General features: G+C 36.2%; 1 protein-coding gene across 1 annotated transcript; it reads right to left on the bottom strand.

Moving 5' to 3' along the window:
* Positions 1 to 8: 8 nt before the first annotated feature.
* LOC110803229 (RNA pseudouridine synthase 5) lies at positions 9 to 17,457 on the bottom strand. Its single transcript, XM_056841274.1, has 13 exons — positions 17,256 to 17,457; positions 17,024 to 17,098; positions 16,368 to 16,458; positions 15,435 to 15,597; positions 12,126 to 12,199; positions 9,417 to 9,431; positions 4,509 to 4,589; positions 4,244 to 4,319; positions 1,992 to 2,059; positions 1,123 to 1,192; positions 681 to 759; positions 361 to 454; positions 9 to 239 (listed from the first exon to the last, which is right to left on the bottom strand). The coding sequence occupies exons 1-13, from the start codon at positions 17,390 to 17,392 to the stop codon at positions 180 to 182; spliced, it is 1,083 nt and encodes a 360-aa protein (XP_056697252.1). The 5' UTR covers positions 17,393 to 17,457; the 3' UTR covers positions 9 to 179.
* Positions 17,458 to 19,721: the final 2,264 nt, after the last annotated feature.

Raw genomic sequence — 19,721 nt, 5'->3', positions numbered from 1 at the left:
AATGTCGATGACTTTCAGCTAAAATTTTAACCCACTGATTAGACATGAAAATTGATAAATATATTTTGTGCGTGAAAATCAGAAAACCGTACAAAAACACAAAGTGTTACAGTTGATACAAAATTTGACAGGGTACTGTACACTGAACCTGTTCTGCTAAATTGTTGGTGATAACTTCCTCAATTAGCCTCTTGATCCAACTTCAGCATAGGAGGCAGTGGTGCAATTATCTTCATCACCTGCAATAATATAAAAAATAAAATGATGATTCTCATATGCTTCATCAGTATTACTCTCTAATAGCCAAGCTATGTAATTTAAGTTGAGAATGAACACAAATCAAATTCATGTTGCAATTACCGCATTTGTAGTAGGATGGGATAGAGTCACTTCATGTGCGTGCAAATGATACCCACAGTCTCCAGGAACAGGTTTTGTAGGCCGTTGATACCCTCTGCATAAAGTAAAATTCATTCAAGATAAATAAATTGACAGATGCCAATATATATTTCGTTTATGATTTTTAAAAAAAACCCATCTATAGGCTGTAGTTTGCACAGAGCTAGAATTAGAACTTTGAATAGGAATCATCTGTAGTTTTCCTCATAGGCTGGCTTGCATGTTTTGGTCAACAGATAAAACCACGAGAAAGTTTAAGAAGAGATCCAGAGTTTCAATACCCATCTTCCGCAAATTCCTCTTCAACGAGCTCTGAATCAAAACACTCTGGCTGACCACCAGCAACATAAAGAGGATCACCTGAAATGTGAAATGCAGAAGTCCGATAACCATTACTCTCCAAGCAGGTACATTATCATGTTTCATTAACAGTTCCTGAAATATTTTTGTGACGGGCCACAAGAAAGAAAAACTAAATGGGCATTTCAGCTACGTTTAGAAGCAATTCTTGAACGACCGAAAAATCAGTTACAGTGAAGTTTCTGTTCTAGACAACAGTAACAGTTTGGTACAAGTAGCAAGGTTTGGGGAAGTCCAAATTGAATCAGCTTTGCCCATGACCAGCCAAAACTAGTGTCGAAAAACTCACAGAAGAAAAAAAAAATCGTAACGAGAAAAGGTCGATCAAATATAAACATCTTGGAGATAACACCAAAAATTTACCTAAGAGTGGATACCCAATTAGGGATAGATGAATACGGATTTGGTGAGGCCTTCCTGACTGTATCTGGACCTGTTTCAGGAAGCTAGCTGTGAGAACAGTGAAAGCTTCTCTCTGCAAAAATTGAAAGGAGCAAAGAGAACTCTGATGGAAAAACTTTCTACACCGTCGATTTTCATCAACGATTAAGTCAGGTTTGCAGTTTTTAGCTTTCTGTATAATGGTCTATTATAGGTCTCTCTGTTTGCTTTCGAGTTATTTGTTACAAAATAACAGGACTTGGCACGTTGATGTGATTGTCTCTCGACTGCGGGCATAGCTCCATACTTTCATTGAAAGCCACAAGGCCCTAAGCAAAACAAAACCATTTCCCATTATGTAAACAATAAAAAGTTATTATCGACTCCAAACAATCAGGATCCACTACGTAAACCCTTTACTTATAAGGTTTTGTGTCTTGCCAACAGGAAAGGTACTTCCTGACCAAGAAGATTTTTCAATCAAGCCTACAAATGTACAAGACCACCACAGCACCACTGACCTATCTCTTCAGCTTTTCAAAGTATGGTGATTCTAATTAAGAAGTTGGGACAATAAATTGGCATCACCCTAACAGTCTTAGACCTCCAAATCAATCTCAAACCATAACTTCCAGGGATTCAGGTTTAGACATGTTTAGATTCAGCGTGGAAGCTTCTATGATATTTGTGAAGCATCAATACAAAGGACTTCTTACCAAAGTAGCTTTCCAGCTTTGGAAGTGGTTTAAAGAATATAGAACAAGAATTCTAGAAAACCAATTATATTTGATTATTTAATTTTTTCAGATGTAAAGGAAGGTCACAGGAGAAATATGTGGAGAACATAGTACCTGAACCAGTGTTTGGTTTTTCTCCATGTCTCTTTCAAGAACCCTGACTTTGCTCAAGGCTGGTTTACCTATACACAGAAAATTGAGGTTAAACAAAGATGGAAAAACCAAAAAAAAAACCAAAAAATATAACCAAAAAACAAACAAACAAATAAACAAAATCTAGTAGTCCTACATGGAACTTCTTACTCTTTCTCTGTCTCTTCTTCTCATGCACATCAAGTACACTTTCTATTTACACCAATTCCTTTTTGTTTGTCACACTTCTACAGTTCTACTTTATTCCTGTTTTGGCAGTTTTTTCCCACCTTCCCCATGCAACACTCCTTCCTACTTATTCTTACACAAACCTGCATACAACTTTATTTTTCCTTCTTTTTCTTACACAAACCACACTATTCACAGACCTTTTATCATGCTCACCTAAATATATTAGGTTACAGTAATTGAAACTATAAAAAGAACAGAAGGCAGTATTACATAATAAAATAACCGTATCTTAAAGCTGCTCATTAGATTGATTAAATTAGAACATCTCTTGTTCGAATCAGAAACTACAACTCCTTCCATCCTATTCTATTTTAATAATACAAAATTCAAAATTTCACAAATATTCCGGGAGTTATTTTGCAGACTAACTTGCTTTCAAAAATATCCTTTAGTAATTCAAAGAAATATCACGTTGACGCAAAAAGCACACTTTTCAAAATAGGAAACTATACCTTAAGTTATTTCTAATATTTCATATAATTTGGGATGTCCAGAAATTGAAACCATAGTATGTAAAATGGAAATGAGGGAGTAGTATACTAGAACATAACATGCCCGTAAAATTAAAAGTTGCAGTCATGCACCAGTCAGAGATCTTCTAAAGTTCAACTTAATCCAACATTTGTAAAGATTTTATTACGAGACAATATTGGAAATTGTTTATACTCCAGGGCTGGTACATGCAATTAATTAAATTGGAAGCTTGGCCTCAGCCTTCGACTAGTTTATTAAAGGTCAAATTGGTCTCAATGACATCAACTATGGGCTGAGCGCATGGAGCAGAACCACCTTAAGAGGGTGCATGGAGGAACATGAACTATACTATGTTGAAGTGTTTCACCATTTCAGAATATTGTAAATATGTTGGACATGAGCATAGTACTGTCTATAATTAATTGTGAAATGCACAGATAAAGAGTCACATAATAGTTCGGATCCACTACTCAATCACTAAGGACTATATGGAGATAAAATTAAATAATGTAATCCATACAGAGAGGCCTTTTATTTATCATAAGATAAATGGTCAATTATTTGTTGCAACACATGTATGGATTAAAGATTTGATACGGAATAAACTACACACTAAATGAACCAATGGTAATTGCTTTGATTAGATTTAAACAGCCAACAATTTTAATGTGCATTATATGCGTACACATAAAGGTAGCTAGATGAAATGAGAAGCTACAATAGACCATTTTCAAATCAATAGTTGCCACCGGTCTTGAATTAGACATGTAACTAGAGTCCAAGGTCTAGGCTAGAATGTCTTCAATCCATTTGGCTATATAACAAAGTAAGAGAGAAATTAGGGAAGTGCTCCATATTGTGATAGAAATAAAATTTCCCATTTGAAGAGACCAAGACTATAAGCGAATTGGAACTGTGGAAACGATAAGATATGTTCTACTCCTCCAGTCAATGCTTGATGGCTACAGCTACAGGCTATTCATCTAATTGAAGCCCCAGCATGAAAAACCAATATAGAGAATGTGCAAGTAGTGAATCACATTGGGGACCTCTTGTAAAGAACTGATATTCTTGAGCATAAAAGTAATGGCAGAAAATATAACAAGTTGCTTGATAGATGATGAACACAAAAAGGGAATACAAAAGTAGTGACTTGAGGCCACCAATCTCCAGATTTAGTGACTTGAGCTCACCACTCTCCAAAGCCTAAGCTTTACCAAATTCTCAACATCCCTCCCATAACCTAATGTGCTAGTATTATAACCATTTTACTACCTACCTAATTTGTCTTCTACCTAAATATCATTCACTACCTATATGCCCTTCTATTATTTAGTTCATTACATCTCTATCTTACTAGAGATAAGCTTCAAGGTTGCAAACTTTATTATTATGATACTTCGTATGAACCAACACATGCAAAAACCATCATAGTACCCTTGCATATTGCTTTTGGAGTGCTATAATGAAATAGGAAACATAAGCATTGAATATAGATAGAAAATAACCTGAGGGCAGTGCAACATATAGACCCTTAGCAACCCCAGGATATCGCATAATTCCAATTGGCTTGTTGATCAGAACCTGTCAATAATTTTATTCCCAAAGGGAAAAAATATGTATACCAATAATGGTTACCAGCTTATCGTATACCATTTAATTAACTCCCAAGAAAAAGTTGGCGGGAAGATGTTTTATTTTTTAGGTAGTGGATCTGAGATAAAAAAATTAACAGATCGGGCTTATAAAATATCTCCTTTTTTCCGGAAATACCTCATTTGTGTCTATAATCCCCTTGACTAGTGCACGATATATTTTGGTTATCCTTCGTTCCTCTCCAATCTCCGAGTCTGTCTCTCTGCATACATCATATGTAATATTGAACAGTTTAGTAATTGAGAAATGTTAGCTTCTAATCAAAAACCAAATGTCAAAAGATGCCAGAATAAGAACAAAACTTCGTATAAAAAGGAAAAGAGAAAAGAACATACTTGTATTTAACTTCTTATAAAATTAAATGAAAGAACCATAACGTCTGAAGTACATCTGTTTTCTTTAGGAGTTTAGGGTAATTGTATTAAAATTTTAAAAGGGACACCAAGGGGATGTCAACCCTAGCTGAAGTTCATGTAGTTCATTGTACAAGATAGCCTTAGAAATGGTATATGATAATGTTTTTGAATGTAGTTCATTGTACAAGATAGCCTTAGAAATGGTATATGATAATGTTTTTGAATGTAGTTTGTTGTAGTTCATTGTACACGATAGCCTTATTAATGGGACTTTTTGATGATTAATCTTGAAAGAATGGGTTTACCTAACAAGAGGAGGTAGGTGTATTGTGTAATTTTACTCATTTACTGGGTGTTGATCAATGAGCTTCCAGTATTTTTTTATATAAAGCTCACAAGGGTTACGTTACACCAACATGATCCTCTTTTTTCTCTTGTTATCTTGTGACAGTCTCATAGAATAAGCTGGTGACTAAGCCTACTGAGACAGGCCTTTTGGAATCATGTCATAAAAATAATCTCTCTCACAACTCATCATCACTCATCTTCTCCTCACCGTTGATACTGCAATCTTTATACAAATCTGGAATGTGCTCAATTTCTGAAGCAATATTGGGCTTGATGGTTATTTCACAGAAAAGTGTGTTTTATCCAGTTGGGAAGGTACCGACTTTGCAAATTTTAGCTGGTTGCTTGTCTTGCATGGAGTTTCTTCCATATTCCTTTTTGGGTCTTCCCACTGGATGCTCCATTATTCCGCTCCACAGGTTTATGAAGAACGGCTTGTGGCTACTACTCTACTATGTTGTCTTTAACAACTTGAGGTGAAGGGGCAAATTTGATTGGATTCTGATTATTGGGAGTTTCAAAAAACTTGTTGGGTGGTGGGTACAAATCAATTTTTTTCAAGAGGGCTAGATTGATTTTGATAAAAACACATTTTCCATTTTGCTTATTAATTTATGTCTATGTTTAACCAGCTCAGCTAGTGTCACTTGAAAGCTGAAGAAATAGAACGAGACTTCCTATGGGCTAAAATGAATCTGATAAGGACTTTATTGGACTATTGGGTAGACGTGTCACCTCAAGCATGATCAATATCTTCGTATTAGGATTCTCCATACCAAGAACACACTACCAAGGTAAAGTGCCTATGGAGGTTTACATTCATTATCATTACCACATTGCCTCAAAGAGGCTCTCGCAAGAAGCGGGGTAAGGGGGGGTCGGGTGTACGCAACCTTACCCCTGCAATTGCAGAGAGGTTGTTTCCAATTGACCCAAAAGCGATAACGGAACGACAACGGGAGGTTTACAAATGAAGAGAAATTATTGTGGAAGTATGTCATCAAGCTCGTTATGAGGCAGAGAGGTTAGGGTGGTGGAGTAAGAAGGTATTTTCCTTTCATGGAGTGAGCAGATGAAAATCTGTTTAAGAGGAAAAAAAATTCAAGCCCTAACTCCTAAGTTTTAAAAGGGTTCAAGGATTTTGTCAACCCTTTCAGGCTCATTGTCAAGGGTGCTCTAATGACATGAGCAGATAGGTTCCTTTCAACAATTCAATAGTTCAATTAGCGTCTTATCTCTGAATTTCCCTACTAATTACATTCAGAATATGACAGGGCCCCCTAAAAAACACTCCTATAGAGGATGTTCTGAATATTAGTTTGAACTCTTTGAAGAAAAATGAAAATGAAAAGGAGGTACCATCAATCTCAAGACAGAAAAAGCCCAGGATTTAGTATTGATGCTCTGTCCTCCGCGAGAGAGTTCACCCAGTGTCTTCTTTAATTTCTTCACCTTCTTTACTTCCACCGTACCACTCAAAAACTTATGTTCACAAGTACCCAAGCGTAGATTTCTTTTGGGATGGAGGAATTCATAAGCAACGACAAGCTTACAGAAATTATGGACATAATACTATAAAAGCAGTCACTTTTACTAGCCTTTTTCCTCTCACCAATGACGTCCCATCAGCAAAATATGCTGCAAGGCGAGCCTTTGCACTCTTCGTCTTCGCACAAAGCAATACACCTAAATGCCATTGAACAGATTACCATATGATAGAAACTGTCAAGAATTTGATGTGATTGTCTCTCGACTGCGGGCATAGCTCCATACTTTCATTGAAAGCCACAAGGCCCTAAGCAAAACAAACCATTTCCCATTATGTAAACAATAAAAGTTATTATCGACTCCAAACAATCAGGATCCACTACGTAAACCCTTTACTTATAAGGTTTTGTGTCTTGCCAACAGGAAAGGTACTTCCTGACCAAGAAGATTTTTCAATCAAGCCTACAAATGTACAAGACCACCACAGCACCACTGACCTATCTCTTCAGCTTTTCAAAGTATGGTGATTCTAATTAAGAAGTTGGGACAATAAATTGGCATCACCCTAACAGTCTTAGACCTCCAAATCAATCTCAAACCATAACTTCCAGGGATTCAGGTTTAGACATGTTTAGATTCAGCGTGGAAGCTTCTATGATATTTGTGAAGCATCAATACAAAGGACTTCTTACCAAAGTAGCTTTCCAGCTTTGGAAGTGGTTTAAAGAATATAGAACAAGAATTCTAGAAAACCAATTATATTTGATTATTTAATTTTTTCAGATGTAAAGGAAGGTCACAGGAGAAATATGTGGAGAACATAGTACCTGAACCAGTGTTTGGTTTTTCTCCATGTCTCTTTCAAGAACCCTGACTTTGCTCAAGGCTGGTTTACCTATACACAGAAAATTGAGGTTAAACAAAGATGGAAAAACCAAAAAAAAACCAAAAAATATAACCAAAAACAAACAAACAAATAAACAAAATCTAGTAGTCCTACATGGAACTTCTTACTCTTTCTCTGTCTCTTCTTCTCATGCACATCAAGTACACTTTCTATTTACACCAATTCCTTTTTGTTTGTCACACTTCTACAGTTCTACTTTATTCCTGTTTTGGCAGTTTTTTCCCACCTTCCCCATGCAACACTCCTTCCTACTTATTCTTACACAAACCTGCATACAACTTTATTTTTCCTTCTTTTTCTTACACAAACCACACTATTCACAGACCTTTTATCATGCTCACCTAAATATATTAGGTTACAGTAATTGAAACTATAAAAAGAACAGAAGGCAGTATTACATAATAAAATAACCGTATCTTAAAGCTGCTCATTAGATTGATTAAATTAGAACATCTCTTGTTCGAATCAGAAACTACAACTCCTTCCATCCTATTCTATTTTAATAATACAAAATTCAAAATTTCACAAATATTCCGGGAGTTATTTTGCAGACTAACTTGCTTTCAAAAATATCCTTTAGTAATTCAAAGAAATATCACGTTGACGCAAAAAGCACACTTTTCAAAATAGGAAACTATACCTTAAGTTATTTCTAATATTTCATATAATTTGGGATGTCCAGAAATTGAAACCATAGTATGTAAAATGGAAATGAGGGAGTAGTATACTAGAACATAACATGCCCGTAAAATTAAAAGTTGCAGTCATGCACCAGTCAGAGATCTTCTAAAGTTCAACTTAATCCAACATTTGTAAAGATTTTATTACGAGACAATATTGGAAATTGTTTATACTCCAGGGCTGGTACATGCAATTAATTAAATTGGAAGCTTGGCCTCAGCCTTCGACTAGTTTATTAAAGGTCAAATTGGTCTCAATGACATCAACTATGGGCTGAGCGCATGGAGCAGAACCACCTTAAGAGGGTGCATGGAGGAACATGAACTATACTATGTTGAAGTGTTTCACCATTTCAGAATATTGTAAATATGTTGGACATGAGCATAGTACTGTCTATAATTAATTGTGAAATGCACAGATAAAGAGTCACATAATAGTTCGGATCCACTACTCAATCACTAAGGACTATATGGAGATAAAATTAAATAATGTAATCCATACAGAGAGGCCTTTTATTTATCATAAGATAAATGGTCAATTATTTGTTGCAACACATGTATGGATTAAAGATTTGATACGGAATAAACTACACACTAAATGAACCAATGGTAATTGCTTTGATTAGATTTAAACAGCCAACAATTTTAATGTGCATTATATGCGTACACATAAAGGTAGCTAGATGAAATGAGAAGCTACAATAGACCATTTTCAAATCAATAGTTGCCACCGGTCTTGAATTAGACATGTAACTAGAGTCCAAGGTCTAGGCTAGAATGTCTTCAATCCATTTGGCTATATAACAAAGTAAGAGAGAAATTAGGGAAGTGCTCCATATTGTGATAGAAATAAAATTTCCCATTTGAAGAGACCAAGACTATAAGCGAATTGGAACTGTGGAAACGATAAGATATGTTCTACTCCTCCAGTCAATGCTTGATGGCTACAGCTACAGGCTATTCATCTAATTGAAGCCCCAGCATGAAAAACCAATATAGAGAATGTGCAAGTAGTGAATCACATTGGGGACCTCTTGTAAAGAACTGATATTCTTGAGCATAAAAGTAATGGCAGAAAATATAACAAGTTGCTTGATAGATGATGAACACAAAAAGGGAATACAAAAGTAGTGACTTGAGGCCACCAATCTCCAGATTTAGTGACTTGAGCTCACCACTCTCCAAAGCCTAAGCTTTACCAAATTCTCAACATCCCTCCCATAACCTAATGTGCTAGTATTATAACCATTTTACTACCTACCTAATTTGTCTTCTACCTAAATATCATTCACTACCTATATGCCCTTCTATTATTTAGTTCATTACATCTCTATCTTACTAGAGATAAGCTTCAAGGTTGCAAACTTTATTATTATGATACTTCGTATGAACCAACACATGCAAAAACCATCATAGTACCCTTGCATATTGCTTTTGGAGTGCTATAATGAAATAGGAAACATAAGCATTGAATATAGATAGAAAATAACCTGAGGGCAGTGCAACATATAGACCCTTAGCAACCCCAGGATATCGCATAATTCCAATTGGCTTGTTGATCAGAACCTGTCAATAATTTTATTCCCAAAGGGAAAAAATATGTATACCAATAATGGTTACCAGCTTATCGTATACCATTTAATTAACTCCCAAGAAAAAGTTGGCGGGAAGATGTTTTATTTTTTAGGTAGTGGATCTGAGATAAAAAATTAACAGATCGGGCTTATAAAATATCTCCTTTTTTCCGGAAATACCTCATTTGTGTCTATAATCCCCTTGACTAGTGCACGATATATTTTGGTTATCCTTCGTTCCTCTCCAATCTCCGAGTCTGTCTCTCTGCATACATCATATGTAATATTGAACAGTTTAGTAATTGAGAAATGTTAGCTTCTAATCAAAAACCAAATGTCAAAAGATGCCAGAATAAGAACAAAACTTCGTATAAAAAGGAAAAGAGAAAAGAACATACTTGTATTTAACTTCTTATAAAATTAAATGAAAGAACCATAACGTCTGAAGTACATCTGTTTTCTTTAGGAGTTTAGGGTAATTGTATTAAAATTTTAAAAGGGACACCAAGGGGATGTCAACCCTAGCTGAAGTTCATGTAGTTCATTGTACAAGATAGCCTTAGAAATGGTATATGATAATGTTTTTGAATGTAGTTCATTGTACAAGATAGCCTTAGAAATGGTATATGATAATGTTTTTGAATGTAGTTTGTTGTAGTTCATTGTACACGATAGCCTTATTAATGGGACTTTTTGATGATTAATCTTGAAAGAATGGGTTTACCTAACAAGAGGAGGTAGGTGTATTGTGTAATTTTACTCATTTACTGGGTGTTGATCAATGAGCTTCCAGTATTTTTTTTATATAAAGCTCACAAGGGTTACGTTACACCAACATGATCCTCTTTTTTCTCTTGTTATCTTGTGACAGTCTCATAGAATAAGCTGGTGACTAAGCCTACTGAGACAGGCCTTTTGGAATCATGTCATAAAAATAATCTCTCTCACAACTCATCATCACTCATCTTCTCCTCACCGTTGATACTGCAATCTTTATACAAATCTGGAATGTGCTCAATTTCTGAAGCAATATTGGGCTTGATGGTTATTTCACAGAAAAGTGTGTTTTATCCAGTTGGGAAGGTACCGACTTTGCAAATTTTAGCTGGTTGCTTGTCTTGCATGGAGTTTCTTCCATATTCCTTTTTGGGTCTTCCCACTGGATGCTCCATTATTCCGCTCCACAGGTTTATGAAGAACGGCTTGTGGCTACTACTCTACTATGTTGTCTTTAACAACTTGAGGTGAAGGGGCAAATTTGATTGGATTCTGATTATTGGGAGTTTCAAAAAACTTGTTGGGTGGTGGGTACAAATCAATTTTTTTTCAAGAGGGCTAGATTGATTTTGATAAAAACACATTTTCCATTTTGCTTATTAATTTATGTCTATGTTTAACCAGCTCAGCTAGTGTCACTTGAAAGCTGAAGAAATAGAACGAGACTTCCTATGGGCTAAAATGAATCTGATAAGGACTTTATTGGACTATTGGGTAGACGTGTCACCTCAAGCATGATCAATATCTTCGTATTAGGATTCTCCATACCAAGAACACACTACCAAGGTAAAGTGCCTATGGAGGTTTACATTCATTATCATTACCACATTGCCTCAAAGAGGCTCTCGCAAGAAGCGGGGTAAGGGGGGGTCGGGTGTACGCAACCTTACCCCTGCAATTGCAGAGAGGTTGTTTCCAATTGACCCAAAAGCGATAACGGAACGACAACGGGAGGTTTACAAATGAAGAGAAATTATTGTGGAAGTATGTCATCAAGCTCGTTATGAGGCAGAGAGGTTAGGGTGGTGGAGTAAGAAGGTATTTTCCTTTCATGGAGTGAGCAGATGAAAATCTGTTTAAGAGGAAAAAAAATTCAAGCCCTAACTCCTAAGTTTTAAAAGGGTTCAAGGATTTTGTCAACCCTTTCAGGCTCATTGTCAAGGGTGCTCTAATGACATGAGCAGATAGGTTCCTTTCAACAATTCAATAGTTCAATTAGCGTCTTATCTCTGAATTTCCCTACTAATTACATTCAGAATATGACAGGGCCCCCTAAAAAACACTCCTATAGAGGATGTTCTGAATATTAGTTTGAACTCTTTGAAGAAAAATGAAAATGAAAAGGAGGTACCATCAATCTCAAGACAGAAAAAGCCCAGGATTTAGTATTGATGCTCTGTCCTCCGCGAGAGAGTTCACCCAGTGTCTTCTTTAATTTCTTCACCTTCTTTACTTCCACCGTACCACTCAAAAACTTATGTTCACAAGTACCCAAGCGTAGATTTCTTTTGGGATGGAGGAATTCATAAGCAACGACAAGCTTACAGAAATTATGGACATAATACTATAAAAGCAGTCACTTTTACTAGCCTTTTTCCTCTCACCAATGACGTCCCATCAGCAAAATATGCTGCAAGGCGAGCCTTTGCACTCTTCGTCTTCGCACAAAGCAATACACCTAAATGCCATTGAACAGATTACCATATGATAGAAACTGTCAAGAAATTCTAAATAATAACTTTCACCGACCAAGAAAAGAATCTTCCATTACGAGTACACTGAAGTAAAAAAAATAGCACACTGCAGAGGTAAATACTCTCTAAAGATTTGGAATTTGCATTGCAAAAAAGTCGTTTTGTTCACGTCTGTAAAAGAATATAATTCTAATCTTTAGCATTTTTGTGAGGAACAATCAAATATACTTGTTCTCACTTCTCATATATTTGGGACATTAAAGTCAAGGAGCAATCTTCCTCATACCACTTACTTCTTGCACCATGAATTGTTTACACCATCACCGGTAAACCACTAATCTCCTATATAAGGCCAAAGAGGTGATCCCTATTACCCTATATTCTTCATTCCTCAGGCACACACACACCCACCCACACACACAAACTACGAGATTCCTCCTTTTCAACTTCGTAAGTTCAGATTTGTAATCTGACACTTAACTGATTCTACCCAAAGCTGCTCACCAGACAATTCACCTGATTACAAAATCATCTGACCCTATCTCATTATTACACTAAGTAGCGCACATACACATCAGCAAACTTTTCAACTCCTGCAACTGTCTGAACATTAATGAAGCACAAATTTCCTTTCTTTGGACAGTAATCCTAGATATCTTTAATAGAATTAACAGTTTCCATTTCTTCAAAGTATAAACTGAAGACGGATCTCACAGAACTATAGCACACTCCCCCCACCAATATGTTTAAGTAACCCAACAGGGAGAGATAATTTTTTATGCACATGTTTGGCAACAACTATATGGGTTATGCACTTATGCATGTGAATGTTATAGTTCTTTTGAGTAAGTTTGTTCATAATTGACGTAATCTTTTATTACACTTAATTAGCGAGTTGGAAGTTGAATGAATCAGATATTCAGATTTTGGGGATTCATTGCAATTTGGTACTCCCATAAGCAATTGAATCACTTGGCATAAGTGAACATCATGAAGGCGTTGAGGGGGGGAGGGTTTGGATGAAAGTTCAGAAATTTTTACACCTAGCAACTTTTTTACATCACACAAGAAGCCCCCACCAACAGACTCAAAATTTTCAACACATCAGCCATTTGCATACTAGGCTTAAGTGCCAATGCATCTAATTATCCGTCAGGTTCAAATTGGGAAAAATTGGATAGCCACATAGCTTCCAGTCAGCCTTCCTTATTTTACATTCTTTTAACGTTGAGGTGTTTTTACAGTTCAGGCTGAAACGATTCCATTAGAATAGAAAGAGAATAATACAGCAACAGAACAAACAGCCCTAAGAAGAGGAGGCAAGGAAAAATCCTAAGAAATTCACTAATCCTATAGAAAGAAACCTTTCTTGACCATGGCCTGATTTCCTCTCTTTCTAAATTCCAATTATTCTTCCTTGTAAAAGTTTGACTACGGCTTCCCCTAGTATCACCCAGCTTTACTTCCATCCCATCAAAAAGATTTGGTGTTTTTTCAATTTGCTGCTAATAACCGCTGCATCATGTGACTCACCTGTGTTAGGACATCAATAAGCATGCAAATAAATAATAATCTCAAACACCACCTACGTGCCAATTCACAATGCCACCCATCTATCCCTGTAAATATCCGTTTTATCTACCTCCTGCGTGTCTGCTCGCCCTTGATCTTTGCAATCTACCTCTGCTCCCAAGTCCCAACCATCACTAGCAACATTGTTGCTGCTGATTAGTTTCCAGCAAAGACCTAACGCCTCATTGTAAACAACACATAACCTGATCCTGGATTCTCATACCAAGATCTAATAGGAACTGAACCAAAAAAATCTTTCGCAATCTACCACTGCTCCACAACCCATTGCAGAGCTGCCAACAAATCTAATCAGGGATCACTTGTTTGCCTCCCTGAAATAGATAAAAAAAGCAGCGGACAACTCCAGCATGCTAGTGCAAGTTGAGGAATCTTCGTTTTAAATTAGATCAGGTTTTCAGTTTTGACCAATACAAAACCCATCCAAACCTCTTCGTCTTTTCAGATCTATGTACCAGGTCAAAATCTACTGAAGAGAACTATATATCCTTCAAACACTACCCACTTTGTTAGAATCCAACCTTCCTTTACTTGTATTTTGCTTATTTAATGCTTTCTAGGACTTTTCTTATAGGTTTCTAGGCTTTAGATAGAATTATTATGTTACTGTCAATCCAGTTCAATCCAATGCTCACAGGTAGTTTGTAGCTAATTCAAAATAAACCTCTATGAAGGGTATGAATGAATGAATTCCTACTTTTCACCAATTGTTGCAATTGCTTTATTGTTTGCGTTTTGTTGTAGGCCTTTATAGATATTATGTCGCCACTCGCTCTAAAGCACCCCAAAGTCCCGCAAGCAAATTAATTCTCGTCGTCGGTCACGCTTGTGCTTGTTCTGTTCACACAAGCGCCCCGATCGACCCTCGCTCTTGTCGCCAAAAAGCAAGAGTGCCCGTTCTGACCAAATGCTTGCTCGTGCCTCTACGAGCCCCGAGACACTCATTCCGCACAAGGCTGCGTCCTTGCCGCGAAAAAAGAAAGAGCGTGCCGCATGGATCCGGTGTCAAAACATTGACACCACCGTGACACACTAACACCACCATCAACCAAGATTTATTCTAGCCTTTTCCCTAAAACTTGATAAACCATCCATTTTTTATATTTTTTAATGGTACCCTTTGATCTATAAAGAGGGAAGCACTAGTCCCATGTCACTCCCACTATTGAAGAAGCGAGACGAGGAGGAAAAAAAAGAGAAAGCAGAAGGGAGAGTTTAAAGGGAAAACAAAGCGAGAGAGAGCATTCATCTTGTTTTAAAAATACCATGTTTTAGTACAGAAGTACAATCACAAACCATCAATACTTAGCCTCTTTTCTCAATTCAAAGCTTAATTTTACTCCCATTACTAAGGCTGAGTACATGATTATCACTCAGTAGAAGTGGATGGGTAAGATTCCACAAATCACAACCAATAACTGGATGTTTAGTTCTGCAAACCACAAAAGCGGAATATTGCATTAGAGCATCTGCATTGCATGATGGTTATTTGGGGGCTGTAGGAGGTGATGACGGCACACACTCCATTCTTAGATATATATTTGAGTTATAAGTTACTAGCAGGCTTGAAACTTTCCATAAGTGTGAACCTAATATCTTTCCATTTCTATATACAACAAGAAGGCTAACCTGAAGTGCCTCTGCCTAGACGGTGAACAGGAACAGGATGAAGTTGACTTGGTGTTGAATTCTCATTCTTGTTCACATGCCACTTCAATTGTGTCAAAACAGTGCGCTGCTGGAAGAGTCCTCCAGGAAGAACTTGCAATCCAGATGGCTTATTTAGAACAATCTGTCATGTAAAGATAAAAACAAGTCAAGATCCAGTAAAATTTACTAAAATCAACTGGATAGCTTAGAATCTGGATGCATAGGAATCTTAATAGAAAAATGGCTATACTGGCAGCGAGGTTTCATCATCATCTCTCATCTATTTGACAAACAATCTAATTACAAAAACTAATCAAGGATATGACCTGATTATAATTGTCTGCCCCTTGCATGCTATTCCATATGGATTGCCGTAACAGTAAAAATTTCAAATTCCCACTAGTCACTTCCAAAGAGTTATATTTACCCAGCCTTAAGAAGTAGACCCAACACCATTCAAAGGTTTAACCTCCAACTCTTGAGGTCGAACAATTACTCTAATATGCAAAACAACAAGCATAATATTCCGCAAATAATATCCTACACCATGGAGCACTATGAGCATGACGGCATGGGGCTCCAATTGAATATGCTCTAGTTTCAATATGAATATGATTGAGGGTATCCATAAAATGTTCATGCTATATATATAATCATAATGGATACATTATTCAATATTGACAAGGTCAAGTTTACTACAAAATAATTTTTTTTATTTATATATGGAGTACCATGCACATGATGCCCCCAAAAGAAACATATAACGTTTATAAAACGTTTAATCCTACCCGCCAAAGTAATTTCATAGCACAAGACATCAATAAAACTACAAAGAAATACAAACAAAACATGGAAAACCAAATGTAATTTAGAAAACATAGCATCACAACAATCACCATTAGGATGTTATACCATGTCATCATCCTCATAGAGCACTTCAAGCAAGAAAGGCGTCTCAGGCTCACTCCATGGAAGTCGATGATACACCAACTTCGAACCAACTCTATACCATGAAAGTATGAAACACCCATTAAACAAAAAAGGAACAAGAATACAATAACTTCTAAAAAAATATATATATATAAGCAAAAAAGAAAAAGTTTTTACACTTCCATCATCCAAACTGCACAATAGAAATTTGCCATGGCCCATATTAAATCCTCACACTTTGTTTACGAGTTAAAGTATATAATTCAACTATTTACCATTCCATATTCTCTCTTTCCCTCCCTCCCTCCCTCCCTCCCAACACTTTCCCTTCGATTTCTCTGCTCATCCAATTTCAATTTTAACAACCATTTTCTTAATATGATTTCCAGGTTTGATTTTGGCTATGAAGAAGCATTCTTAATTTAGTTTTTGTGACCAAACCAATTACTCAAGTGAAAAAAAAAATGTATGCACCAAGGGGAGTATATTAAAGTAAGCTCTAAACTATTGATTCTAATTATCTTAGTTGGTATCTTGGCGATAACTTCTACCCAACACACAGTATCAAATCACGTCTATATCATTGCCCTTCATAGCTCACTATACGCCCAGAAATAGTAAAAGACGTCACTACTTACCGAAGAACAATGTTTGGATCAGTAACAGTATCACCATCAATTGTAATCTGACCATTATGAATTCTCTGTAACCAACTGATTAAACCAGAAAAAAACAACATGAAACAATCAGAAATCAAAACAAAACAAAAACTGAAAAAGTCAAAAAAATAAAATTAAAAACCCTTTCCATTTATTCAATAATTATGTTTGTACTCGAATAAATTGAAAATAAAGTGTGATAAAGAATTACCCCTGCAATGGAGCTGAGCTAGGGTGGTTGGAGGAGTAGAACTGGATCAAAGAGACACCTGAATTTGAGGGTGAAACGACGTCGTTGTATCTAAGACCATCGTTGAATTCAGGCCATGGTATTCCGATGGTCTTCATACCGCCCAACACAAACAGGAGAAATAACGAGTACGGAGTACGAGCATTTCTAAAGACGGAGTTCCATACTTCCTCCGATTTTTAATATTCAATATTGAGATTTCTACACTATTCACCTATTATACTTTGACCATTATTGGTGATTTTTACGTAGGATAAAACATAATCATATGAGAGCTTGTTAGATTTGTCTTAATGTGTATTTTCAAAATATTAACTTTTTATAACTTTTGCGTAAAGAGAACTAAAGATATTAATGATCAAAGTTGTGTATTGACATGCGTGAAAGTAACAAATATTGCGAGGTAAAAATAAACGGAGGAAGTATTATTTTTTGGATTTCTTTTTAGTAAATTATCTCAAACATAGTTTAATGATTCGCCTTAGCTCCGTTCGATACCACTATTTTTGTTTGAACTTATGTTATCTGAATGTATCTGAACTTATGTTATCTGAATATATCTGAACTTATGTTATCTGAATGTATCTGAACTCATTTATCGGAAAAATATTTATTTTTCTAATATTTTTTTCAAATTTATCTTAATTAAACTTAACTGAACTTATTATTTTGAAGATAGACTTATAGTGAACAAAGAAGAAAGACAACAGAAATATAGAGAAGAAATAGCTTGTTTTCATTTCATGATCCAAATCCCTTTATTCCTTAATAGTGCTGCAGCACATTACAATCGTCAAACAATCATTCTAACCTAGTACACCTCATAGGGACATCATACACAACAGAATTGTATGTTGATACTCTTTGGTAGAAAGAAACCTCCATAAGGAGTTTCCTTCATTCTTCCTTCTGTCAACACTCCCCCTAAACTTGGAGAGGAGGCTTAGACTCCAAGCTTGTGCAACTGATGTTGAAGGATTGGTAGGACTTTAGTGAGAACATCAACCACTTGCTCTCTAGATGGCACATACTCAGATTTGATTTGACTAGCTTGTTGTTTTTCTATGAAAAAGTGGCAGTCAATTTCCACATGTTTAGTACAGGGTTTGCAGCTATGGGTATTGTTGCTTTGTTGTCACACTTAATGATAGTAGAGTCTAGACATTTGAGTCCTAGCTCTTTCAATAGTTCAAAAATCCACATTACTTCACAAGTGGTAACAACCATTGATCTGTATTATGCTTCAGCAGATGATCTGGTTACAACTGTTTGTCAGAGATTGACCAATTAGAACACATAATTCGTAGTCGATCTTCTTGTAACTAGACATCCAGACAATCACTGTCACAATAGGCAGATATGATGGCTGCTTTGTCTGAAGCAATTAGTATTCCTTGTCCTAGACAGGGCACCAAATATCTAAGAACTCTTTTTGTTGCTTGATAATGGACCACAGTGGGTGAATGCATGAATTGACTCAACACGTACATGCACTGTGTATGCATGAATTGACTCAACATGTCTGGTTTGGACAATGTCAGGTATATCAACTTGTCAACCAGTCACTAATAGATTTCTGGGTTAGTGAGGGGTTCTCCAGAATCTTTCAGAAGCTTTTGGTGAGCTTACATTAACAGTTTAAGAGGCTTTAAATGTAATGCACCAACGTCCTTTAAGAGATCCAAAACATATTTATTTTGGGACAAGAATATGCCTTGTTGAGTTATGTCAACTTCTATTCCAAGAAATACTTGAGTTCACCCAGATCTTTCATGTGAAATTAAGCTGCTAAAAGAGACTTAGCATCATCAATTGCTTCCTGAGAGGTTCCATCCAAAATTAGATCATCAACATATATAGACTAGAATGGCTACAAAATGACCTTCATTGTACCTTGTAAACAAGGAGTAATATAGTTTTGACTAATCCAAGCCAAAACTTTGCAATGCAGAGGATAGTTTGGCAAACCATTGCCTTGGTGCCTGTTTGAGACCATAGAGAGATTTCTTTAGCTTAAAAACCTTTGTGAAATTTTCCTCATAGTAGTTGATATGCTCCCTCTAGTTTGCAACCATCTTATTTCTTGGGCTTTTGTATATATCCCTGTGGGAACTTCATGTACACAGTTTCTTTAACAGTTTACATGCAGACTTCATATCCATTGCTGCAACAACAAGAAGAGATCTCACGGTAGTGAGTTTTTCCACTGGAGAAAATGTCTGGTCATAGTCAAGGCCATATAGTTGATTATTTCCAAGCACTACCAGTCTTGATTTGTATATTTCTAATCTCCATCTCTGGTGCACTTTGTTCTGTACAACCATTACTTCCTATAGAGCTCTTTCCTTTGGGCAGTTTAGTGACTTCCTACCTTCTATTGACTTCAAGAGCTTCAAGTTCCTCATTCATAGCTTGAATCCAGTGATC

This window comes from Spinacia oleracea, chromosome 1, assembly GCF_020520425.1.
Source record: "Spinacia oleracea cultivar Varoflay chromosome 1, BTI_SOV_V1, whole genome shotgun sequence".
Classification (NCBI taxonomy): Eukaryota; Viridiplantae; Streptophyta; class Magnoliopsida; order Caryophyllales; family Amaranthaceae; genus Spinacia; species Spinacia oleracea.
Note: the sequence above shows the minus strand (reverse complement) of the source record. Positions and strands in the feature narration are given on the sequence as shown.

Bases quoted from the DNA above. Each gene is read 5' to 3' on its own strand.
- LOC110803229 (XM_056841274.1), bottom strand. From the start codon at position 17,392: ATGAAGACCATCGGAATACCATGGCCTGAATTCAACGATGGTCTTAGA. The intron at 15,598-16,367 runs GTATAACATCCT...TTTACATGACAG, and splicing joins TCTATGAGGATGATGACATG to ATTGTTCTAAATAAGCCATC. The intron at 455-680 runs GTATTGAAACTC...TACTTTATGCAG, and splicing joins GAGGAATTTGCGGAAGATGG to AGGGTATCAACGGCCTACAA.